The 27,672-nt window shown below is 39.1% G+C and overlaps 2 protein-coding genes across 3 annotated transcripts in view; one reads left to right on the plus strand and one right to left on the minus strand.

The window, feature by feature from the left end:
• hcn2b (hyperpolarization activated cyclic nucleotide-gated potassium channel 2b) overlaps window positions 1-8,687 on the plus strand; it is a 55,480-nt gene extending 46,793 nt beyond the window's left edge. Inside the window, exon 8 of the mRNA XM_074668869.1 lies at window positions 7,130-8,687. Within this exon, the coding sequence (XP_074524970.1) occupies window positions 7,130-8,091 (962 nt within the window). The 3' untranslated portion in view covers window positions 8,092-8,687. The remainder of the gene's footprint in view (window positions 1-7,129) is intronic.
• An 11,916-nt stretch (window positions 8,688-20,603) lies between these two features.
• The window catches only part of polrmt (polymerase (RNA) mitochondrial (DNA directed)), a 55,515-nt gene continuing 48,446 nt past the window's right edge, over window positions 20,604-27,672 (minus strand). For both annotated transcript variants that reach the window (XM_074668025.1, XM_074668024.1), the window contains 3 exons: window positions 26,990-27,081; window positions 24,473-24,543; window positions 20,604-21,473 (listed from right to left, as the gene is read on the minus strand). In XM_074668025.1, coding sequence (XP_074524126.1) covers window positions 21,424-21,473; window positions 24,473-24,543; window positions 26,990-27,081 — 213 coding nt within the window. In that variant the 3' untranslated portion in view covers window positions 20,604-21,423. The remainder of the gene's footprint in view (window positions 21,474-24,472; window positions 24,544-26,989; window positions 27,082-27,672) is intronic.

The raw sequence follows: 27,672 nt of genomic DNA on the forward strand, positions 1-27,672 counted from the left end.
CCCAGCTGGGGACACACAACCCCTATATGAACCAGACACACGCACGGCCTGCCTATGTCACCGTGTAGCATCTGTTTACATGAAGTGCGATCTCATCAGAGTCAGCACAATGAGACACAGAGCACTGCTACAACTAAATGATTAAATGATTGTCAAGAGGTGCGCTCGCGGTGATCATACGTCATGGATTACACGCACCGTCTGCGTGCTTGTGCTCGTGCATGAAGTAAGCTGTGCTGAAGCCCACCTCTCCAAACATGCCAAAGCAGAGAAGTTGCGGTCACACTGGCCAATTGAAACGTGCTTTAGGGCTGAAACGTGCTTAAGCACGGCACGGTTTGCCAGTGTGACCGAAACCTGAAACAAAGCTTGATTGTGCTTTGTATCAAAGAGCTACATGCCAATCACAGAGAGGATGAAATGCTGCGTGTCTTCCATCTATGCTCTTTGTTTACTGTGTCACGTTTTTCGTCTTTGTTGGATTTATTTGCGGGTATACTGTGACGCACTGCTATGGCGTCACACTACATGCAGCTGTCGGCATCCAGCTTATACGCCACCTACCACTAGGAGGCACAGGTGGCTGTGGAAACACAAACAAGACCAAGCTTAACTGAGCCAACCCGTACCAAAATGTATTGATCTGAACCGGACTGATTGGTGTAAATGGGGCTTTTGTATCATTATATCCTCAGGAGCACCACTTATTCTTTTACTGCTCAAGAGTCTCAGTTTCACAGTAAAATCTTGGTTAAACAGAGGCTTCATTCAGGCTTTTATAAACCCTCAAAAGAGATCATATTTCTTAAAATAACACCATGATGCAGATTTTTAGGTAAAAAAAAAAAAAAAAAAAATCATTATTTTACAGGACATAGGACAATGCAGATCTATTCCTAAAGTTGAAAGTTTGAATTTAAAAGCTGCAGTTGCATGCATAATCAGATATTTTACTACCATGGGCAAAAACATCTGCTAAATGAAATTGTAAAATTGTTAAATATTAGTTGTAGTGACTGTGTCAGATTTCCACCTTAAGGAGCCAGACTGTCACTACAGAGAATTACATCCCAACTCTCCTAACAAGCAGTTTTTGCTGCAGCCACCAGTGCCCACATACATGTTATTGGACAATACTACTTTGGGTGCAAAATCTATATACAAACCTGGAATAAATCCACACAAGAGCCTGGACCTTGGCTCACAGCTTTTACAATTTCATATGAAAATAGACCTTGACCCCTTACTGTCTGAATTAATTTACAATTATATAAAAAAATGTATAAGTGTGTTTTTGCATTCTTACAGAAACTAAATTATGTGAAGATGATATTTTTAAATTTAGCACTCACAATGATAATAAATACGTTGTATTATATTTATAGATGATTAATTCCCCCTTGGCACATTACCCAGTCTCTGCTCAGTCAGCATGCAGCACATACTGTACATGTCCATATTGTCCTTTGTTGTTATAAAACATAATAAAGTGTCTCCACCCAGGTTTTATTTATTAAATATGACCTTGAGATAAGTCAAAGGAAATTAGCATAGCACAGCCACATGCATGGCGTCTTTTTGATTGTATGAGTCATTTATGAGATGAGATGAAGTGTAAGAAAAATGTTTTCATTCATCACAATGAAGTCTGTCAGATCACTGAGCTGTGATTTAATACTGAGATGATCCTTACAGTGACAGTGTGTGGAGCTGAAAAATTAAATCATTTATTGAGTAGTTTCTTGGATGTTTCATCTATCATAGCGGTTTAATACATCCAATGGACTCTTGTCACTTTGCAGTATTGTTATGTGAAATATGAGACCCTTTTGAATATTATGACAGATCCTATCAGGCAATATTGCTCTTAACTCCTATAGCTCAAAATACAGATTTTTCAGTGCTCATCTTAGACCCTGAATGCCCTTGGTTTGACCTCAGAGACATAAACACTCACAGAATGTTGTCTTCGAGAAACAAGAGGAGCTCCTTGTTAGCAAACAAACACTTGTTTTCTTTCTTCACATTACAAACAACTTCCTCCCAGCAACAAACCCCTCAAGGTCAGCAGTCCCACTCATGTCACAGCCCCAGTCACATGACCATACTTCACATGTTTACAAAAGCCCCACATCCACCACCTGCTAGTTGTTGCCATGGCAGCCAGATTCCTCACATGTGCAGCCTTCAGTCTGTCAGCTCATGTGTAGAGTGGCATGTTTGCTTCCGACCACATATCCTACCAAAGCCTCCCACTGGACTCAGTGTGCTTTCGATGAATTTAAATCAACAATGAGATGTTTCTTTGTTTCATTTGACACTAAAACAGTATCTTGATAAAGCAAAGCAGCAGAATAAACCAAAGACTATAAAACATGATAAATAAAACTACAATCTGAAAACATGACACAAGCTTTTTTCCTTTCAATTATAAAAACTCACTTCAGGTATGTCGGTGTATGAATCTCTTTTTTTAAGGAAGGTTAAAAAACACTTGATTCACTTGCACCCACCAAACCCATGTAATGGGCCAAAAATATATCATATAATTCAAAAAGCCCGCTCTGAGGGTTGCATGCACAAACTGTGCTGTAGAGTTTGGATGTGTCTGTGTTTTTGCATTTAAATGCAAATTTATACATTAATTTTAAGCAAAACAGGCTCCTATATTCAAATGAGCTTTACAGCAATCAACACCTAATTCACTTACACTGGCACTAATGGCCCCACACAGTAAGGGTTACATGTTCACCACCAGCTGAGAGCCACTGAGGGCTCTGTTACTTTCAGACTTCAGCGATCTAAGCAACATTTCTACCTGTAGATCACCTAAAAATAACACAGCTAACACGGCTCTCTCTTGGAAATAAGTTGATTTAAAACATAAAATATGTGTCACATCTGTCATGAATCCACTGCTAAATGCTATAGATGAGATATGGCAGCTTATCTCAGACACAGTTTGGTGGAAAAATGGAGCAATGTTAGGAGAAACTGTTTGGGTTTTGTGCTTGAACAGCATTAGAGCAGTTAACTTTTGAACCTTTTGAGACACAATGAACATCAGGGACAAATGCACAGTTCTTACTTACTTTGTTACTTTTTAATATTTGAGGTAACCTGTAGGTGTTTTTGTGTTTTTTTTCTTTTTGATTACGTTGTCTAAACCTAGGACAGAATTAGGACAAAGGTGACTACAAAATACTAGTGTTATGATAAACATTTATGTCCAGAAACGATAGAACAGTAACAAAACAAATTTTCCCCAAAACATTGCTGTGTGAATTTCTTTTCTTAAGAAAATAAAGTGCAAAAAATGATCACTTTTAGGAAAAATTAAAAAGAAAAAAATATGTAGAATATGTAAAAAATATAGAACAAATGTTATATAGCAGCCGGGTCCCCACTTTTACAAAACCGTAGCAGTCAGCACATGCAGAGAAAAAAATAAACTAGAGTATCGATCTTACACTCTTACACTGGTATCATTGGATATCAAAACCAACGCTGGTATCAACATTATTGATATTTGGATCGATTCACTCACCTCTAAATACTACTACTTTATGTTCAAGTGGGTACAGAACATGCTGTGCCCCTGAGTGTCCATTGAGGATTAGTTCAGTCTGACACTTTAAAATTACATTATAGGAGACCAGACTTGCTCTTCAGGCAATCTGAATATTTTCATTTTAACAATCCTGTTAAAGCCCTGTAAGCCGTTCCTACTTAAAGGGGTTAACACTTGTCTGTTGTTATCATACCTTTGAAGCACCAAACTGTAGAAGCAATGTCACATGGGATCAGAGGAGGTGCTGAATGGAGGTATGTTTGGATGGGGGTTGTGGCTGTTTCTTGGTAATGAGTTTGCATTGTTGTGAACGCAATAATGCAACAAATATGTGACTCCTTCAAAAGAAGGAATGGCACATTGAAAATGGACAGCAATTATATTCCTTCTAGACTTTGAATCATTCACAGTGACTTCAGTTCTTTCATTCTTTCACACTGACTATTATAAACTTGCAAAAGTACCATTCTAAATTCTTCACAACCTTTCAGCTGCTCAAACCATGTTGGCAAACCCAAAGTGCACTGTTTGATCAACCCTGACTACAAAGTGCCGTACTGAAATAAAGTGATGAAAATAGCCAGTTACATCAACCTGAATGAGTTTTCTATCAATAAAATCTACTCATAAGGGTCTGTTCTTGTTGGTTATACTTAATTTAAAAGGTTTAGAAACATGTGCTTTCACATCATTTTAAAGTCTTGATTTTAACTCCCCACTTCACTTATCACCACTGATTAGAAGTACTCAGTAGATTCATTTCATTTCAAATCAACAACTGCCTAAAACTTGTGGTAGATTCAGTAGACTTGTAGTTTTACTTTTACTTCGTAAATATTTCTTTGAAGTAACTTTACCTTCCAGACCTGAAAAGATAATCAGATAAGCTGCTCTACTTCTTGCCACCTGTATAAAACTCTACATCAGCACCTGAAATAACCTCTGCATCTATTTTCTCATCGAGCGGTGCATTCCCACTTTGCTCATCTTTCAACTCTCAATGGAGTTGAATCTACAAGGGATTGTCATGCTTAAGAGTCACTTTCTTCATAGTTTGAGTCCCTCAAAAGGATGTTGAATTGGTGCTTCCAGTCAGAGGCACAGAGGCATACAAGCTGCAACTTTTGGGCTCAGAAAGACAAAATGTGATTACTATAATTTTGTCTGTTTTTCTGAGAGTGGTGGCTTCTTGTCAACAAAGCCAACTGGCTTTTTCAGTCTGCGGCACAGTGCACAGAGATGCCCTTGCCTTCTTCTTCCAAACTATAACAAAGGATCATAAACTCTTGTCTGCCAAGCTGTTTGTGTGATTTGGTTCACAGATGGCTTCTATGCAAGATGCCATGGGCACAGGAGTCACCACAGTCTGGAGCCTTTTCTTGTAGGCCAGGTGGTTGACTGTAAGAGTGGGACTTAAGTTGATAATTTGCCTTATTGATCTCTTTGTAATATGGCTATCACACTGAGTGTTTTGCTGGCTTAGAGCTTATTTTTCTTTCCAGCTTTCTAGAAAATTAGATTCAAACGGACAGCTTTTGAATGTGGTGCAGAAGAGCAAGATGAACAAATTAAGCTAACCACATTTTCATAACTGTGAGGTTGAACGATTCAGACCTCTTAACTATGCCAAAACATTTTTTAGGCCTTCCCTTTCAAAGATAATCTTAGAAAAGAGACGTCAATACCAACGCTTGGTTTTAAATGTCTGGATCAAACATTTCTTTGGGTAAAATGTGTGTTAGCATGTTCTTCAATAATCATATAACTTACCCAGATTAAGGCATGCACTATTGAAATAAATAAAATAACATTAAAAAAAATACAAAACAAAAAAAATGCTAACAGCAGGCTTTGAGCTTGGCATACAGCTAAACGTAATAATAATAATAATAATAATAATAATAATAATAATAATAATAATTATTATTATTATTATTATTATTATGTTGTTATTATTATTATTATTATTATTATTATTATTATTATGTTGTTATTATTATTATTATTATTATTATTATTATTATTATTATTATTATTATTATTATTGGTAGTAGTAATAATAGGAGGAGCAGTAGTATCATTATTTCTTTCTTTATTTCTTCATTTTATTTTTTTTTTGAAGGGGACATTGCTTCCATCATAGATTTTCTGCATTTCTATGACAGGTCCAAATTTGTGCATTCCCTGTTGCATTCAACTACAGACATGGCTTTAATCGTGGCCTAGTTAGATGTTTCCTCCTTCCTGAATATTTTTAATAGTGGGGACATTCTAACCTAGAAAGGAGTCACTCATACTCACCACTGTCAGCAGTAGCAAAAAGACATCATGCTACAAGACGCCATATTTCCAATCCATCTTGGTTGTGGAGTCTAAATCAATGTGGCAGTAACCATTGACCAGAACCATAGCACTGGCTGGTAGCGGGGGTTAAGCAATAGCTTTGACAAAACATCAAACTGAGATTTTGGGGCTACATCATTAAAATGACAAACTATTGGTTTAACCAAACCTGATTCCAACAAAGTTGAAAACATTTAGCAGACTAATCCTCCTTATGCTTCAGCACAGGAAGCACGATTCTGCTTGAGGGTCATACGTACACGCTCTGACACAATTATCTGTTCAGTCTTTATACTGCTCTGACGTTTGACACTAACTCTGTTTCACTACTATAACACTTCTGTTACAACCTCCAGTGGGTCTATTGGTCCCAACTATTTCACCCCTGTGGAATTTCCATCAACGAACAGCTGCCTAGAACTTGCATTATTGAGGATAAATAGGGCTTGTGACACATTTAAGATGGTGATCTCTCCATTTGGAGAGATCACCATCATCATCATCATCACCATATCAGTTGCAAATATACTTCTGCTAGTGGTGCTGTTTCATCACAAACTACTGATGCTGAATGCTGTCTATAAACTTACTGCTCCTTTGTAAGGCATGCACCAACTAACTAAAACACAACACAGTAAATTGCTTCTAGGGCTGTACACTCATGAAGCTAACAAACTTTAGTTTATATATTCAAGTACACACACACACACACACACACACACAATCACGCACACACATTCAGTTCATCACATACAGGCAGTGCATCTGAAAAAACAGTAGAAGCACACATTCAAATTTGCACTGACAACAGAAATGATCCATTACTGAACATCCAAACTGAGGTGACTCAGCAAAAAGCTCTGGCTGGCTGATTCCTTTTAAGAGAAAGTCGATGAAAAAGATAAGATATCCTCTATTTCTCTCTCCATCTGAGTGTGTGTTTGTGTGTATGCTTCAGTGAGGGGATTTTTTTGCTGGGAGATAATGACAGACAGTTCCATTTTTAGCCTACTGTATCCACTGTGGCCAGGAATAGATGAAGTACCAAGTAAAATGTAATCTTCAAAAAAAAAAAAGAAAAACATCTAAGAATGAGAGACATCATAACAAATCCTCGTAGACCAAAATGTATTGAGGGAAAATCAAAGCTGTCTTTCTTCATGAGTAATTGGCTCATATTTCAGCCAGTTTTGAATTCTTTCTCTGTCATTACAGGTAAGAAGAACTCCATCTTGATGCACAAAGTTCAACATGATCTGAATTCAGGTGTTTTCAATAACCGTGAGAATGAGATGATCCAAGAGATTGTAAAATATGATCGAGAGATGGTTCAGCAAGTTGAAGTGCCACGCCAGCGGGCTATGTCTCTGACACCTCCTTTACATGGTGGCGTCTATAACTCTCCGAGTTCCTCCACCCAGCCATTAAATTCCGCGATTGCCACTTTGCAGCAGGCTGTAGCCATGAACTTTTGTCCCCCAATGCAAGGGAATTCAGCAGGAGCTGGGACCCTGCAGTCCCCCAGAATGGTCAGGAGATTCCAGGTTATGGAAAATGTATCCAGCCCTGTCTCAGCCTCTCCACTTCAGTCTCAACTCATTGCTCCTGGTGCCTTTGCTCCCATCCTGGCCAGCCCCCCAGTCCAGAGCCCACTGGCAGTTGGAAGTCGATCATTTCAGTATGGAGCTGGTGCCATGGCCGGTCCAACCTCAGGCTCACAGCTTTCTCTAGTGCAGCAGCAAATCGCCAGCCCTGCACACCGACCAAGCACACATAAGAGCACCCATTCCTTGCAAATGGACAGTCTGAGCCAAGACGCCAGGGCCCTGTCTGCCTCTCAGCCCTCACTGCCTCACGAGGGAGCACAACCAGGTGCTCCCAGTCCACCTCACTCTACACGAGTCTCTTCCACTTCCATTGGACCCAGTCAGACCCCAGTTGGTCACACAGGAGGCCGGAGTGCAATTCCACATAGGGTCATTCTGCCCCACCAGTTGTCTTTCCCTGTAGCATCCCTGCCTGGGTCCGTGCAGGGTCTTGGGGCTGGTGCAGGACTGGCGGTAGGGGGTGTGGGAACAAGTCTTGGAGACTCAGGACTACCCAAGAAAGACTCAGTCGGGAGTCTTCCTGAGACAGAACATGTCAAAGTTAGATCCAGGCTTTCCTCAAACTTGTGATCTTCATCGGACTCTTCTGGAGGAGTGACTCAATCAGGGGTTTGGCTGCATGAGAGGGGTTTTTGTTCTTTCTCTTACAGTTCCTCGTCTCTGTTCCCACTCCAGTTTGACTATCAGAATGTATGGATGCTGAGCCAGTGGCAGCAGAGAGAAACTGAGAGATGAGTTGAGATATTTCTATATACAGACAAAGTAGTTGCACAAATCAGTAGTAGTAAAGTAGCATCTTCCCTTCCCTGACTCTTTTATTTACCTTATTTCACCAAATAGTCAACAACTTGTTGGTTTCTGCAGTTGGCTAATCCATCATTTTATAAAAACTTGGTGTCAGATGGAACTTTAAAAATCAGGGACCTACTTTGGATCCAGATGTCACAACAAAGGAGTTCCCCAATTGTATCCCCAGCATTTCATAAATACAGATTTCTGTCCTGGCTGCAAAAGTTAACCTTCTTTAACAGGTGCAATCATTTTGGTTTCATGGAATATAATCAATATTTTCTAACTCTGAGTTAGTGTTTTCCTTTTGTGTATGAAGAATGTTTTTTTGTTGTTTTTTTATAGCCATATATATTTTTGAGAATAAAGTAATAAAAATCCACAATTTGAGTTAATTTGAAGGGAAAGATATGAAGCAGCCAGGTTTTGGAGAATCTCTTGAAGTTATACACTTGCATGGTTTCATTGATAACTAACTACTCAATCTTTTAGCACATCAGCACTATATTCTGATAAGTTCTAGGAGACTGAATGCTTTGTGCAAGAAACTGAGTATGTTATAAATAAGGACTGTCTCTGAACGCTTCTCCAACCACCGAGTGTCCTCAGCTCTTTATTATAACTTCACAAGATGATCCATGAGCCTCACTTCAGTCTAGGCCACTGGTTGCTTTCCTAATACCCTTACATGTACAACAGCCTAGAGTGTGACTTTTTTCTTATAACATAACAGCTGTATTCTGGTAAAGTAATGGCTGTATTGTCATATATTTGGACTGTATTCTCAAAATATTGAGAATTTATTCCTTAAACTCTCTCCCTGAGTGAAGTCTTTGACCTCCATCTTGCTTCTGACCAGATGTGTAAGCACAACATTGGGTATTATCAGCTAAGGGACAGTATTACAGCCTCACTTATTCAAAGGTTTGACCAGATGTGTAAAATGTGAACAAAAACTGATGGTTTTCATATTATTTAAATGGTTTATTTAGTGAAAGACACATCCAAAACTGAGCAACTGTATTGTTTAAAAAATGTACCATTTTTTTAAGTTTGGTGCCAGCAACAGGTTTCAAAAGATCTAGGACAGAGGCATGTTCATCACTGTGTTAAATTAGCTGTTCTTTTATAAAGCGCTGTTAACATTTGGAAATTGAAGAGGCCAGTTTCTTGGTTGTAGAAAGTGTAAAGGTCTTTCCTTGCTTGATACTGGATTCAAGCTGCTCAAAAATACAGGGTCTCCATCTTTGCCAAATGATTTCAGTAGTGGACAAGTTGAAACTGCAGGCAGGCAAATTGAGCACCAAGACTCTGCTACTCCAGAGCCATGCTTTTGTTTTATGTGCAGAATGTCTTTTGGCCTTCTTCTGGTGAAAAATGTAAAGTCTTCCCTTAAAAAACAGCATTGTCGAGACAGCAGTACATAGTCCTCCAGAACCTGTATTTAGTGTTCAACACTAACCGTGCCTTTCCAGAAGTCAAAGCTAACCATGCCACAAGTACTTCTAAATCCCTATACAGTCTGCTGCTAGCTTTTCAACTGTGTGCTGATACCATTTTTAGCAAAGAGGATTCAGAATCTTATATTTAAAAAATAATTCCTAACCTGACAGACCACACAACAGTTGACCACTTCTCCTTAGTCCATCTCTAATGGGCTCTAGACCAGTGAAGTTTCTTGTATTCCCAATCATGTTCACAAGTAGTTTCCTTCTTGGTACCATAGACTGCATAAAAAGTGGACAGCGTGGCTTCGCCATTTACAATTATACGGCTTTGAAGCCAAAATTCCCCTGACACAGGCGCAGCCATTGGTAGCAGTTGTGCAGCCAGAGTCTGCGCAGTAGAGACTGCGAGAATCTGAGTGGAGCCGGGTGACAAAAATAGTATTTTTTTTTTCTTTCACGAGTCTAATCACTTCTTGACTCTACCTCCTGACATATTCTACAATCTTCCCCCAAAAAAACACAAGAACGGCAGCTGTCGATCATTGTTAAACATGAAGTAAAACCTAATTTTTAACCTCTTATAACTAATGAAAATGAAACTTTTCATAAAAAAGAGGACTTGAATACGAGGCAGCCAAATAATATCTTCAAATCACCACAACAATTGGACGTGAGAAACATTTCTACAAGGTGTATCAATTTTTTAGAGTTTGACCACAGCCCATCTGGAATGATGGAAAGCCGGATTTTTTTTACCTATACTGCTGCCAGCCACCAGGGGGAGCAGTTTTTTGTTGCGACCTCACTTCTAGCTGAGCAAGATGACGTCCATGTTTTTTTACAGTCTATGCTCGGTACAGTGTGGATTTGTATTGGTAGATGCCACGATGGACCGATTTCATTCACAATAGTTTTTAGATGTGATATTGAGCCCATGCACTGGTTTGTATCTCATATAACACTATTTTGACATAGTTGAAGCATTTGCTTAATGCAGTCTCTCACAGAGTGGTGAAGCTTTATTTCAGGGTTGAATTCTTAGGATTAAACATCTCTATCAGTGTTACATTGTCCGTTCTAACTTTTCTTAAAACGTGTTGCTGGCATCAAATTTAAAATGATAATGACTCAAACGCTATTTTGTTTTAATGATTTTTCATTTTTTTTGTGAAATTTGAGGTTTGAATCATGTGCAAAGTGATTTATCACACTTTCTGAACAGCGGGCGTAAATACAATATAAAACAGTTGTTTCACATTATCGCTCCCTAAATTCCAAGCCATATTCCCTCAGACTTTTGATATTAAGTATGACTCAGTTCACTTAAAGACAGAGTGGTGGTTTCATACCCTAGTCAGGCTGTAATTTATGTATTCCCTGCCTTTACAGCAAATACTTTTGCCCCCTGGAATAAGATATCAAGCAATTAAACAATTCCATTTTGTAATTTAATCTGTGGGGAAATTTGTGAGTTTCTAGCCAGGACAGATGTCTGCTTTTTTTTTTAAAGATGTGTTATCAATATATTTATATCAACAGTGGAACTAATAGCTAAAACTTGTGTAAATAAAGTTGCATATAGTGATGGACTAACAGAAAATTATCACTTAACTTTGCATCTTGACAGAGCTTTTTAGCCTTTATTAGTTCTATTGCCAATTTTTTTTTCTTTTCTTTTTTTTTTTTAGCAAAAACTCCTCAAATCTTCAGCTCAAACAGGAAGGTAAACAAACTAAAATAGACGCAGATTAATGCAGCTTCAAATTCTTAGAGAAATAACTCTGATTAACAGCAGATTTTATTCTAAAGCGTTCTGCTTTGTAGACTATGACCACACTTGTAGTAATTCATTCATTTTATATATGTAGATTATATGACTGCAGTAATAGAGTGTGGTAGTATTCTACTGTATCCTAGATATTTTTAATCACTGCCAGACAATTACAAATAACTTTATACGATTCAAAATGTAAATCCATTCAGATTCACGCATTGAATTAGAAATCCACTCTTTTCTAAACCTTAATCTACATTCCTTGCAGCAGAAGTTGTAATGGTATGTGTGTCCGTCACTATGCCAGTCAGTTGATAATGAGACTCCTACAAAGCTCAACCCAACTATAAGCTTTACAGTTTAATCATAAGCCAAGGACAGTGAAGAGACTCTGCAGGGTTTGTGTTGCAGCGAGCCTCTGTTGTTAATTCTTTTATAAGAATGCCAATGATTTGTGTCCAAAGCATTAAGACGGGACCTTTTCTCCCAGACCTGACGTTCTTTCCGCCTCATCTCACGAAAGCCTGAGCCATTACCGGGTAATGAGAGTGGAAATTGGAATCCCTCTGGCCTGTTTAGGATTTTTATTATTCCCCTTCAATTGGATAGTATTATACACTGCGGATGATGAGTTCACTCTCTATGATCATCCCGCATTTTCATTCTGTTAAGTTGTCGTTCCTGCTGTGCTATCCACCTTGAGAGTTCCATATGAGACTGGAAGTTGAAGGTTTGTTCACGCTTGTTTTAACCAATTCTTTTGAGATCTACTGTGTTTTGTTTAATCACCAAATGATGCCCTGTGGAACCTATTTGGATACCCAAAATAACAGTGTAGAGATACTTGTTATGAGAATATTGTTTAACTGAACTCCATAGGACAGGAAAAAAATGTAAGTGCCCGAGATGAATTTAATGATTTGATACTAAAGCCTTGAAATTCCCTGTACGTACATGTTTGATATGTTAAGATTTGGATGTTACAGACTGAAAATGGAAACGCCACCAAACTTAATCAGACTTCTTGTTGATGTTCAGCGCATAAAGCAATAAATATTTCAATGAGAGCGCTGTCATTCTGTACATATGATTGGTTGTTTTCTTGATTAGATCCATTGTTTCACCTTTTGAGTGATTTCCAAATCTTAGAGTTGTTAAGAGTCTGAACTTGAAGGATAACTTAAGTGGTATCCAGTTTGAAAACACACGTGTTAACAACAATAACTCGACTGGCATTGCTGTTACATCTTTGTATGGACATAGTTTTCAGAATGTAAACATAACTTCATTCATCTTGCATAGTTTATTGTTCTTAAGGACACTGAAAAGGCAAATGTTTGACATCAAATTACTTTTTTTCATCTGCGACAAATTCCACATCATCATCTGGTATGGACTAATATTTCTTAGGCATAAACAGTAATTGAAGCAGGACAAACGATTTGCATAACAAAAGAGTCTTTTCCAACAGTCGCTCTCACAGTACCACCCACAGTTTGTATAGAAATCTGTGCCAGTTGCTGTGAGGTCTGCATGGTTCCTCCCTTTGTGTATTTCTAATTATTTATCTGTTAAATCCTGGACATTTTTCAAATGTTGTGTCTTTAACCAATGCTATTTTTCCCCTTCATGACTTTACCTATGCCATGTACTGAGCATGTTGCCCATGACTCTGTAAATGTCCTTACCTTTTCTCTCTCTGTCTCTCTCTCTGTCTCTCTCTTTTTTTTTTTTTTTTGGCAAATTTACAAACATTGTAAGTGTTATGTAAATGTTACAGCAACTCAGCTGTTAATCTTTTACAGTACACCCTCCAGGCTTTGTAAAGGCATCTGGCCAAACCCATGCAACAGCTGCAACTTCAACAAAAGCATATGTTTTTTTTCTCTCTCTCTGTGAGTAGTGTGCTTTAAAATCCCTTTTCTTTTTTCCCCACAAAGAATTTTTAAGGACTCTTTTATTTCCCTTAAGCAGCTTGTTCATTTTTTTCCCAGAATGTGTATTTGCTTTAATTACTTCTCGCAGAGCAGGATGGTTGAGAGTGTTTTAAACGTTTACATTCAAGGGGTGTATTTTCAGCCGGAGCAAAGGAAACACACTGCATCTCTAACTTACGTCACGCATATATTAGTATAACTGCAGTCATTCAACAGTTTTTTTCCTTTTTCTTCATGCCCTTTCTTACCCTAGCTCTCTGATGCTCTATCCCAGCCCCAGACCTGTTAGTGTGACAACATTAAGTACAAACACAAAGCTAACACAGGCACCAAAACTCATCCATTACCAAGCACTACAGACAAACACAGGCGGACACAGTGGAATAAAAACATTTCTTTATCAGGGACCTGATTTCTTTTGACTGAACCAGTCTTCATCTGTCACCTCCCACAACATGTACTGTGCATACATACCTAGTGCCTAGCATATACTGTAGTCTCCACTAACATGTACTACGTATATTGTTTATGTGTGTGGCTGTACAAAAGATGCAAGCTCCTCACAATAAAGATATCACTGTCAGCATATCCCACTGCAATACTTGTAAAAAGGAGAACAAATAAAACTGTATTTGACTACGATGTGATTCTGTTGATTTATGTTTAGATGACTGATGGGGGTGTTGGAAAAGCACAGACACATATCTGTTGAGTTATTTTGCTAAGTATTTAAAGAGGTTCAAACTTTCAATGCAATAAAGTCATGTGTTTGTAAACCCCCTGAACTCTGTCAGTAATGATTTTCCTGTGTTAGAGGTTCGAAAGCAAAACTAGAGGAAGAAAGTGCTCTTCTTTATCAGCAAAGACAATCCTTCTCACAGAGTTATAATTTATTTCTTGAGAACTTGATTAATTCATCATGATAAGGTATAGCATTACCATTTATATACAGTTTTTGATTTTTCAACCAATCATCTTTATAAAACAGTAACTCAATGTTTCTAATTAGAATAGAATAGAATAGAATAGAATATATCTTTATTGTCATTGTAACAAGTACAGTGAAATTGAAGTCACAGCAGCAATCAAGAAAACAAAAGTAAGAAAGTGTATGGAAAGTGCAAAAAGGTCCATAAGAAAATAGATGCTGACAGCTTGTCCATCATTCTCCAGTTTAGCCAGCCTCCACCTCCACAGGGTCCAGGACTGAGCTTCTTCAGTCATGCTCCATCTCTGTCTCCTAGATCCTGTCTGCTCACAGTAGGTGAAGCTCTTCCCATGTGGCGTTGGTGTCTGATGTTAGCTCCGTTAGCCATGTCTGTGAATAGCATGATGCTACTCTGCCTTCTGGTATTCCCTCTGTTGCTGGGTTAGCACGGCTAGCTCGTCCATCTTATAGGAGATAGATCTTACGTTCCCAATAACAATGGATGGAAGGACAGGTCCATGTCGTCACTTCTTAGCTCACACCTGAGAACCAGCACATCGTCCTCACCTCCTTCTCCTCACCTTGTGGGAAGACATCAGGCCTTACACCAGTTAGCATCGACATGCTACAGGCTGCTAACAGCTGAGTTCACATGTAAACAATGCAGACATGGTTACATGTAGGATCTCCAGAAAAACACAGGAGAAAAAATATCACAGAAGCCACAAAAAGTTTGGTGTCCATGACCAACAAATGAGCCACAAAAGTAATGATCCACTCCAAATACAAAGATTAGGAAAAAGAGAAGAAAAAATTTACAAGAAACAGACAAAGAAGAGAGAGCTGCTGCAAAAGGCAGCCATAACCAACAGGGCGGCGCCCAGCAACAAAAACTTAACCATATGTTTTGATAGCCATCACCTTTGATGGTGAGCAGCTTAAATGCTGTGATAATTTGCTCTGTTAAAAATGGCACATGATAACTGTTACCTTTTCTGCCACATTTCTTGCCACATTACATATTGAAATTCATTAAAAAAAAAAAAAAATATATATATATATATTAATAATAATAATAATAATAATAATAATAATAATAATAATAATAATAATAAATTAAATAATTAAATAATTAAAAACTTGCTAGCTCCAGAATCAATGTCATACTAATATTGGTTTTGGGGCCTTGATCTTTTTGTACATATTTCTCCAAATTCTCTTAAATCTTTTCAATATCACATACTGGGGTGAAGGAATTTTCACATTATTCACAATTTGATACGATAAAACATAAATCCAAAATTGTGTGAGTATTTGCTCACCCAGTCCCTTCGAACCACATCTTAAAGAGCTCTTTCTGCAGCATGTTACCAACATCTTGCAAATGTATTAGTTATTAGTTGGGAGATGTTACTCAGGGTGTGGAGGCCTTTTCAATGCTTTGTTATTCCTTTGAACCTGTCTTCAATGGTTTGCTGGCATCATATATAAATGAGCATATATTTTCTCAAAGCACTTGGTTTTTCTTTTTACATTTTATACAACATTCCATCTTTTTAATATACAGGTTGTAATTTTATTTACATAATTAATTTTTCATTTATTTATTCATTACAGACTGACACATAGCTTGCTTAAACCTTACAATCCTTACAATCAATCACCAGATTGATTAAAAAAAAAAGGTCTGTGATTGTTCAGGTAATACCAAGGGGAAAAAATAATAATCCAAAAGTGAATGAACTGCATGGATTAACGATAAAAACAAATCTGATTATGCTGAAAATGCTGAACGATTTAGAAATGACTCGACTACGTCTCCATCAAAAGGACCGAGAATCCATATTTCTACTATACTAATGATTCCTGTTTGGGCATCCCAGTCGAGCTTTTTCATCTGTGTTGGTGCTCTGGCAGACAGTTTTCTCTGCACAGTTGGCAGAGATGGTCTAAAAGGGGGAATGCTGAAAGGACTTCACACACATATACTGTGTGGGTAACGATTTCAGTGTAGTCGATAAGAGAAGCCTTTGTGGATTCAACACTTTTAGTGAACACAAAAAGTAATTTACAGGCTAAAGTCTATAAAAATGTTAAAAGGAATATGCTCTGAGTGAAATATTGCATATATTAGATTTAATACGTTGAGGGAGTTAGCCTTCTGACACTTTTTTAATCACCTCATCCTTGCCTGGAAAACACAGCTCTGTTACCTCCTGCTGACAGTGAGCTGCAGCACATCAGCTCCCTCGTGACTGACGAGACTCTGCTCTCCTGTTCATGCTGCTGAGTCCTGGCCTCTCATGACACCACAGAGCAGCAGATAGGCCAGGAGAGCCCAGGAGCCTGGCATCGAAATCAAAGAGTGAGCGGTAAGAGTGAGTAAGTGGTCCCGCTATCAAGGAGTGACGTCCAGCTCCAGCACACCTCGCTGATAGTGAGCAACACTTCCAGAGTGTTCACTTTCTAAACATCCTGTGGCTGGAATGAAGAGCTGTCTACGAGCTAGACGCTATCTGCAGCGTTTTATAGTTGAAACTGAAATGAAAACAGACGTATTTCATTCAATACTCTGACAAATGTTACATTTTGTTATAGTAAAATGAGCATCCGCTTTTGAGTAATTAATGTTTCAGTGCTTAATGCTTTCTTTGGTTGGCAGCATACCATGAAACAGAGATGAGGAATCACCCCACAATAGGTGTCCACGTCAAACCCAACATGAGACAAGCTTCTTGAGACTTCATGTCACCACTTTGACTCTTCTGACCTCCATTAAGCTGTAACATTTGTGAAGGCAGGCATGTCATCCATCCAGTGACTCCCGTTGAAAATCTTCATGCTTTGTAGACATCACAGAGCGGCTCATCACTCAGCCAAGCATAAATTGGGTTTAAGAGGGGAGAATGTAATGATGAAGTTATCAAAAATATATTATCTCATAGCACGCTAGCTCTGTCAAATTCAAGAGTTACATTTCCTGCCTTCACACAGGTCCATCCCCTTGCACTTTACTTTTCTTTCACAGAGAATCATCGACAAGACGTGCTGATCCCTACAGATGCCCTCGTAATGGATGCTATTTCACTACTGCCTTCTGCAAACCTTGTTCCATTACTGGAACGAGGTTTGGACCTGTGAAGCTCCCTGATCTAACAGCACACATCCTTGGAATCACCCCAGAGAAAGTGAGACATCAAGGCCCATTAAGGACCTGTTTACTATCCCGTCGACTCCCTCGGCCAGAGAACTGACACTAAGAGAAAAACACCATCTCCAGATAGACGTCAGACAGGTTTGTTTTTTTAACACCTCCTTTTGAGCTCCCCTTGCAGCATGCTCCAACTCTGCAACATTTTCACAGCAACCTCACCTGTCCCTCCCTCTGCCGTAAGTCACAGCTGATGAGACACCTAAACTTTCAGCATCCACCCTTTTGGTGCAGCACATTGTTTTCTCTGACGGGTGTCGGAGACTGAGTAATGAAATGTAATGTGTGTTAAGTGTGAGAGAAACTAACACACTTAACAGGAGAGAGCTGCTTCCCTGTTAACTGGACTGAAGAAGATAAATAAGAAAAGAGAAGAAGAACATGGCTGAGAAACCTTGGCCTTGTTTTCTTGAATAATGATTCCTGAGGGTGTAGAGTTACAGTCATTCGGAGTGAAATAAAAGTGTGAATTGAACATTAATTAGTGTAACGAAACTACTAGTAATGCTGCATTGTACACAATAACTATTTGCAAAGCAATCTGCATAAAAGTCAACAAAAGGGAAGCTTAGGACACAAGATATTCACTTAATATCAACCATTGAGCTTACAAAAGAAGCCTGCACACAGCTGCTCTTGGTAATCTTTGTATTAAGTAATGGTTTGAATACAATGGCCGAGACCAGAGGATGTGTTTGAGAAGACTACATGTGGATGATCCTGATGCAGCTGAATCTGGAAATGCAAATTTGCTCAGCCGGTCAAAAGTAATCCATCTTCAATGTTGACTTTTGAGGGGAGCCAGTCGGCCAAATCCACTGTTATCTTCCTCAGTCAGGGCCACAAAAAAGACATTATGGGTTATAGATTATAAGACATGGGTTGATGAAATTGATGTGGATGACACATCTCTTGTGGTGGAAGACTGTGGAATACACATAATTAGAAATGAAGCACAAACAAATAGTTGTGTCAACAGATTAATGTTTTAACTTCACTAAATTACAGAGATTTATATTAAATATTCAAATTATGTGTTGTTTTGATTCAGGAGTGGCAGGCATGCTTTGGACTTTATTACTCCGGAAGCTAGAATATTTTCACTTTAAAGGTTATTTAAGTGAAGAATCAATATCAAGGTGACTTATTTAATTATTGAGAAACAGATTTGATAAACTTATTACGCAAAAAGTAGGGGCATCTGTGTTGGGAACATTGTTTCTTTATGGTGACAATGCTTCTGGACTCATTGCAGAACATTATGTTCATCCACATGTTCAGAATCCAGCGCACATCCCAACAACAGAACAAACAGGCCTGATAGTGAAGAGCAGTCATGGCAGGCCTCCTGCCAGCACTATGAGGCTGGAGATTGGCTGTGTGCAGTCTCTTCTGAATTGTCTGGGCAGAAAGCCGTCGGCGATATCGTCCTGAAAACCTTGGCTGCAATCTGTAGAAGACAGGCTGTCTTAGCCTATGGTTCCTAAGAGCTGACAGGAGTGAGGAAATTGTCATCTTCAGGTGTGGTTATCTTCAAACCCGCACTGCAAAGCCCGTCTCTGACATCCTCCGTCACATGGAACTTGGCCTCCATTTTTGACATGATACTCAGCTCAGTCCAGGTAATGACACACGTTAGTTCTGGGGAACATCAGCTTGAAGTTGCCCTATTGCACAGACCCTATTCAGATCAGTCAGATGTGGCATTCTTGGGGAAGACAGCTTAAAGGTAGGGTCTGCAGGAATTTCCGTTACTTGTTTGTTAACACAACATTAAAATTGGGCTCCCCCTCCTAGGCTCAGTGCCAGCAGCAGCACATACCCACTGCCTCTGACTAAACACATTCATAAGTCCAGCAACCACCTGTAGCATTGCGTTTCTGGGTGGGAGAGACTCGTGAGTCGTTTCGTTCTGTTAAGTGCTTTGTTTCACTTTGGCTGTGTTTCTCTTTTTCTGTGCTACGCCCCCTATTATAGCCACTCGGGATAGCCAACTCCACTTGCTATTATCACCATGCTACGTCACTGGGTGCGCTGTGATTGGCTGAGGTAACCACGTTTACTCTCAGCCCAGAAACAACCAAAACATCAACATATATTTTTTAGGAAAACCCACAAATTCGGCTCCTTTGCTCATCCCACAGATGCATGTTTCTTCCGAATGTGACATCATTTAAGTAAACTAAAGGCTTTCCATAAGTACACAATGCAATGACAAGAAGCATTTTCACATGCACTGAACATATTTTACCAAATTAAATTCCCTTGATTTTATGCTAAGTTTACCTGCAGTTACTGAGCTGTTAATGTCCTACGTGACTGAAAATATCCATAAACATGGTGCAGTTAGTGAATTTCACATATTTTACAACACCAGAATCAACAAAGTTGCAGACTTAAAAGACATTTGAAGAAATGCCTTTTAAGGGTCAATTTCCTCTCAGTTAATCAGTAAACAATGTGACTGAAGGGGCAGGGAGACACAGCTGCCTAAGAATGCAGTCACAAGCATGGTGGAACTCTCACCACCAAAGAAAAGATAAATGCCAATGGTCACATCTCAATCACTTCAGAAATTCAAACGGCATCTTCATGCATGTTTCAGAGGACCTCATTAAATGACCAACAGAGTAATCAGTGCTGCATTTAGGAGATTATTTCTGTTTCATCAGATTTCCACTGAGCCAGCTTTGTTTGGCTGAGATTGTACTTGCCTTTGAACATCAACAGCACCTTTTGTCTGAAGCTGCTGTAATGTTTTCACCAATGATAACACTTCTGCTATTTTTAATTTTAGATGCAGCACTGGCCCAGAAAAAATAAGATCTGAGAAATCTACAAACCCTTTGTGGTGCTTTCAACAGAAGGCCTCAGTCAAGATACACAATCTGACTGAAACACAAATCTGATTAAATAAGAGACTGTTTCATTCATCTTAACAATACCAGCAGTAAAAGTTATTTCTGTGTACCGCAAAAAAATAAGGAGACAGTTTAAGAAACATATTTATTTTAGGGAAATTTTCAAGTGCTTAGTCTGAGATGGTAAAAATCAAGAGTACAGTGTAATACAATCCAAAATAGAGATCCCTCTGGCTGTTTGCTTCATATGTTTCTCAGAGTCCAGTACCTCCAGTCACAGTGAAGTACACCATCAATTTCTCTTCAAAGGTTTTTTAAAGCTCCTTCAGACACAGCTGAAATGATTGAGAGCTGTGTAGGAAAGGACCTTGTGATTTGTTGGTTGACGTGATCAGTAATCAAGTGGGGCAGCTACAGAGGCAAACCAGCGCTTGATAGAAGAATTTATAGGCAATAAAAGTATGCACACACACAGACAAACATATGTACATAAGACAAAATCACTCTTATGCGCAAAAACACCATCAGTTGCTTGCAGTTACAGTTTTCAGGTGAAGAGTTTTGCACATTTTCAGAGCAAAAAAAGAATCAGAAACAGTTCCCACATTCAGTCAGTACGGCTCATATGTGGTGAAAGTATCCTTTATGAACTCTATAGCTTACTTTCACTGATTGGGGTCTCAGCATTTTCCCCCTGAGGCTGATTCCTTCTTCTTTTGCCTCTCCCATCCTCCCTTCAATCAGCCCACTAGTCAGTTAATCAGGCAGGTTCATTGTGTGCTCTCGTCGCTCCAGCAGCTCCAGCCAGCCCCTGGACCAGGCAGGGTGTGGCTGGATCAATGCCCTGATGTCTGAGGGAGACAAAGCCAGTTGAAACCCCAGGGCTTGCAGTCTCCCTGCTGCAGTCTGTCGATTCCACTCATCTCCCTCCACTGGTTTCCCCTCACCAGCTCCTCAGCTGAAGAAGTAAGTGGATTCTTTCACCTGCTGGAGATCAAAATCGCCTGGAGAGATGAGAGACACGGTGTCAGAGCAGGTTAAGTCTTTAGGAGTGATCATGCAATGTACATCAGGTGCGCTGTAGATCTATATGTATGCATCATAGAATCACCCAGGGCTAGGTATTGCCAAGAACCTCACAATTCAAGTCGATTTCAAACAGGAGTAAGGATTAAATAAGCTGATGCTTCTTCCTAATCCTTTTCAAAGATGTTAAAATAGTTTCAATTGTTTTGTGGGTTCTTTTTGTTGTTGCTGTTGTTTTGTTTTCCCCTTTTTTTTTTTTTTTTTTTTTGCATTTCTTTCTTGAGTACTATTTATTTTTTTCGTTTTTATTTGTTCTTTTCCCTGTTGATTTTCTTTTTTTTCTTTTTCTTTTTGTATTATGTTCTCATGTTCAAAATAAAGCATTCATTCATTCATTTCGATTTCGATTTATTAGGACGCAATTCAACTCGAAAGGATCCAATATCGATTTGATTCTCTCATCCATTGGATTCAATATTGATTTAAATGCTTCGATAATCAATTTTCATGCCCCATGTGGACATATGTGGTATGTCACCTTACGTTTTCTGGCTTTATGCTGCTGCTGCTGCTTTGGCTGCCATTTTTTTGTTGTTTGGTCTCTGGTGGCCCCAAACAATGCAAATAACACGCACAGTCCCCCTCAATTGCCACGAGATGAATCGATTCAGGGGATTTGCTGAATCGATATTGAATTGGGCGAGGAAATATTTTGATGCATCGATCCATTAATATTTTTACCCAACCCTAGAATCACCACACAGTGAAGAAAACAGGAAAAACTAGAAAAGCACTCAGAGAGCGCAGACCTTCACCAAGCATATTGTAATTGTCACCAACACTTTAGTCCGACTTTAATGTTATACTCTCTTTCAGCAGACTGTCTGCTACAATTTTGTGTTATTTGCAGGTTTGTACGATAATTTGTTACCTGGCAATGTTGAAAATGATGATGACCCAGCACATATTTCATAATTGGGATCTAAGTATCCAGCATATTGCCAGGATCATACTCAGAAAATATGGTGACCTTGTCTTGTATTGTTTTGCAAAGCAACCCGACCATTTATCATGGAGTTATATACACAAATGGTGAAAATATCCCTATCTCACAATGATAAATAATCCTTTAAAAATATCCTGGATCCAGACGGTGATCCAGATCACCTTCAAAATTTAATCACTTCTTCCTTATCCCATTTTGAACATTTCCTGAAAATTTCATCGAGATCTGTTTGTTACTTTTTGAGTTATGTTGTTCATGGACAAACAAACAGACAAACTCTCCCAGAAACATAACCTCCTTGGTGAAGGTAAAAATCTATCATTACTTTTCTGGTGGAGGTGGGGACTTTCTTTAGCTTAATTTTGGGGCCTAAGGGGCAGCTTGGGAGAAACAGGGCACAAGGTAATAGGGAGAAAGGAATGACATACCAAAAACAAACCAAATCAGGAGTCGATTGACTCTTGCCCGGTGCATTATGAACCAGCTCTACCAAGTGGGATAAACCAAAGCCCTCAGCTCATTACAATAATTCAGTACTGAGTTTTGAAACTAGATGCATCATTTTAGTTTCAGTCCAGCCATCTAGCTGTTATTCATACCGCTTTTTCCCAGTCAGGGCTGCACCTGTTTATTTTATTTGTGCTTACATGCTCATCCCAGCACTGGACAGTGACATCTCTCCATACTTTGCCTTGTGACTGCTTTGCCTGTCTGGCAGCAGTAATGTTAGTGTGAGCTGGAGCCAGTCAATTTATTTAATAAGGGCCACTGAGACTTTAAGGATGCAAGACCAGCTACAAATACTTTTCAATAATTAAAGGAGGAATAAGTAGGATTTTCCAGATGCTGTTAATAAAAGCTCAAGCTAGCCACTCCAACCATCTTTGCAAAAAAGGACAGTATCATATGAGTGACGGACAAGAAGTCTGAGAAAGTGAGAAGTAGGAAGTCTGAGAATGACGTAAATCAAAGTTGTGTTTTCTGCACTAATAAGCATCTCCTTTATCTGTAAGAGATATAATATGAGGCTTCAGGGGGGTAGCTCAAGTTATTGTGGTCACAAACTGCTTCCTGATTTCGCTTGACATGTTTTAAAGAGAAAAGAAATCTTCACTGGATGATCTGAGGAGTTTACAGTCTGAACAGAAGTGAATCGTTTTCAGAGTCAGATTAAAGCTTTTAAATCACTGATGTATTCCCACAATCATAGCTGAAGTTATTCATTCTGCCCTCCAGGCTTTAACTTCATGGTGATACATGGGATCATCTGCTGGATTACACAAATTGAAACCCAATTCACCTCAGCATGGGTCCCTTATAGTGAAGATTATGGTGCATTTTATTCCATATCCACACACATGCCCCAGGAGCACACCTGACTGGTCTCAGCCCCATAAGCTGATTATGCAGAGGAGGGACACAATTAGCAATAATCAATTTAAACAACACATCTGTCGGTGCAGAGTAGACGGTGTACAGATGGAGGGAGAGAGATAGGAGTTACATAACAGCAAAGCCTCTGTCCACCTGACTTACAGAGATGACTCCTCTGTACCTTCACTCAGGACAACAATAGACAGACACTCACTGTGGTGTGAAATGAAAGTTGAGGCTTCTCAATCTGAGAGTGGACACACAGGAAGGGCAAAAACTCTCGTAACAAAAGCTGAAAATGGATTGTCAGCCAAAAGGAGAAGATTTGTCTCAGCAGTTAGAACAGTGTGTCTCGTTAAATATAAAAACAAACAAATAAAATAGACAGCCAGAAAACTATCTGTCCATGGAAACAACAAATGACTGTTATCATTTAACTGGACAGAGGATGCAGTCAGAAGCCCAATGAGTAACAGTCCTACTTCTCTAAAACAGCTTCGGGACATACACAGTCCATTCTACCCAATTACTATGTTTCCTACCCTAACAGAGGTGAGGTCAGGGGTTTAGGAGTCAGACCTCTGCTTACAAACTGACCTGTTTGAGGTACTTTAGCCAGCAGCAACATCAGCCTCCTGTACTCCTGGTACTTCTTCTTGGCATCAGCCCTGTAACAAAGGATGAAACATAAGGTTCAGACCTTTATAACTCACCAAGAAACATGTTTATGGATGTGCTATGTGAAAGTCAAGGGCCGAATGGCAAGACAACACAGTGAGCTCACACACCGAAATGAACAGTGATTAAATCCATTTTGTTTGCAAACACCATTAAACCACGAAAGCAAAGGTCGCCAACCCGTCTATCGCGATCGACTGGCTGATCATTGAATCTCCTCCGGTAGATCTTGAAAATAATAGAAAAATGAATCACTCCGCACCACGCATGATGCAGTTCCGCCCCGTAGCTCACACATTACAGACAAATGCGGAGCATGGCTGGAAAAGTTGCTTGAGAGGGAATCAAATCCAAGCTTAGTATGATCATCGCTTAGTATGATCATTGTTCAAGCACCGCACCTGGGGTGACCGAGCTTTTTCTGTCGCCGCCCCCACTCTCTGGAATGCCTTACCACTTCATATCCGTATCTGTCCCGACCTTCCCACCTTCAAAACACTAACGAAAACCCACCTTTTTAAAAAAGCTTTTAATGTTTGATTGTCTTTTAAATCCACTTGGTTTCTTTTCATTCATGTTTTATTATTGTGTGTTGTTTTATATGCTGTTTTATCCATTGCAAAGCGTCTTTGAGTGTTGAGAAAAGCGCTTTTATAAATAAAATGTATTATTATCATTATTATCATTTGCCAGTGTTTACAGATGCATGATCATGTACGTCTGTGTTTTCTATGCTGTTATGATTCACGTCATCACCTAAATATCCCGTGAGTCACGGAGAAAAACTTCCATTCTCCGCTATGTCCAGATTTACAAGATTTAGCAGCAAAAGTTCCCTCTGTCACTCTGTGTGGGTTATATTTAATTTAACCTTCTTCTTAATCAGTTTGTGGACACTGTAATGATGAGTGCTGTGCTCCTGCACTCGCGTGTATTTCGCATCAGCTGATTGTTAATCCTCGTAGCGCTGACACAGGAGTCCCCTTTCTGCTCCCTTTGGGACAGAAGTCTTAAGTTGACTATCTTTCCTCTCATTATTTAAAAATAAACAAAGGAGATTTAATTGTAATTGATTGTATTGATATTAAATCCCAGTTTTTGGTTTTAGTATTAAAAAATGTATCAAGCATAATGTAATTTCCATTTTTCCTCAAGTCTTCAATAGGCAGGTCTTGCATTCTCGCTGGTTGGGTTTATAGATCTTGGGCTCAAAAAGGTTGGTGATCACTGCACTAAAGGAACCACTGAGCTATATGATGCATGCTAAATCCCAAAGTGGGAGTTGGGACCCCTTAGGGGGTAGCCAAATGCCTTCCAAAATCCCCAACCTTGAATATTTCATCCATCATTATTATAATAATAACAATAATCATAATAATAATAATAATAATTATTATTATTATTATTTTTATTATTATTATTAGTAGTAGTATTATATGGAACATGTCAAATTTGTTTTCCACGTTTCTTTAAATCTGTAGTGATATCAGTGGCAGCAGATTTATTTAGGAAACAGCAGTATGTGCACGTAGGTCAATGTCATGCATTATAAAGAAAAAGAAATCCTTCCTCAATTTCTCCACCTAAGATTTCTCCGTTCCACACTCTATTGTTGTGAAGATGTTTTCTTATCCAAATCAAGTTTTGATAAAGAAACCCAATTCACTTTGACACAGGTCAATTTTCCGTTTTATTACACCTGCTTTCATTTTGCGGTGAAGAAAATCTATTCAGTTACACGCAGCAACAAGGGGAGGAACCTGAAAAGTCTCTCGGCTCCCACGTGTCTTTCCCTCGAGTAACTGTAACTACAAAATAATGTGTTTCCCAGGCTTAGGGGAGAGGATTGAGAAAAGGATGGAGCGAAGGCTGTGAATGAGGTGTCCAATTATTCCAAAGAGAGAAAAACAATGGACGATGATGAGCATAACCCTGCCTGAGGCCAGTGAGAGTGAAACAGAGAGAGAAAAGGAGGTAGAGAAATCACTCTGTATGTAATGCTTAAGTCAAGTGGAGGAAAACTGGTGCATTAATATAAGTTTTCCAATCCTCCAACTTCCTATGTGTCATTACCTTTTGTGTGCTCTTCTGTAATGTGCTGTTGACATGTGGAGCTATAGATTTAGTGTATAATGGCTTTAGTCTATGTCATAAAAGTCCATAAAGATAACAGTGTTCTAGAGAGAAAGAGTGAGAGGCAGTAATAGCAGTTGTGTAACATCAATTCACAGAGTAATCAAAGCACAGCTGGAGTTACTTGTGAAAAAATGACTTTTTTCAAAATTGTGAATTGTGACATTTTTATGGAAAAATTCACAGCTTCACCTCCAATTACCATCACAGATCGGACTCTCCTGAGACTAGAACAAACTACATAAGTGGATGTGAGTGTGCAAATTTAGACGTGTTCCTACATGCAGGTGTGTGAACACTCACGTGGGCCGTTTGCAGTATTTCTGCAGCAGAAAGGTGGAGAGCTCTTCAAGGATTGGCTGGCTGTGCAGGGCAACAAACTGCTCCCTACAGACCTGACAGGATAAAGGAGAGGAAGAGTAGTTTGAGTAACCACAGTCCAAACACTTGATCCAACAGCTCCTCAGACTTTCCCACTGGTTGTTGTGATAAAAAGTTCAGAGGTTTAAGAACAGCAAAGGAAGTAACATGAGGCTGTCACCAAATCTGCTTTTGCAGAAATTATCCAATGACTTACTTTATGTTCTCATGGCTGTTGATGCATATGAAAAGGAAGTGATATTATATTCTGTGCTGGATGAAGGCTAAAAGAGTCATGTCAGTGGTAAAGATGATATCCTTAATACACACTTGGCAGAGATAAAAAGTATGACACCATATTCAGGACAGTGCCATTCAAAAAGTACAAGAGCTGCTTAAGTTAAAACAAAGCCAGCAACAAAAAGGAAAAAAAAAAAACATTACCTTGGTTTTCAATCAACATTAATTTAGACAAGACAATTCCTGGAGATTCAGCAGTTCCCAGCTGTGACTCAGCTAACACCGTTAGCTTTGCTGGTAGTAAGAATGACACAGTGGGTCTTCAACAGTTCAAAGGGAAGAAGGATGAAGGATGAATGATGGGGGAATGGATCGGTGACCTTTTT

Source organism: Halichoeres trimaculatus, unplaced genomic scaffold (genome assembly GCF_033239565.1).
Source record: "Halichoeres trimaculatus isolate MK-OKI-2021-1 unplaced genomic scaffold, fHalTri1.1 fHalTri1_scaffold_4, whole genome shotgun sequence".
In the NCBI taxonomy this organism is placed as follows: Eukaryota; Metazoa; Chordata; class Actinopteri; order Labriformes; family Labridae; genus Halichoeres; species Halichoeres trimaculatus.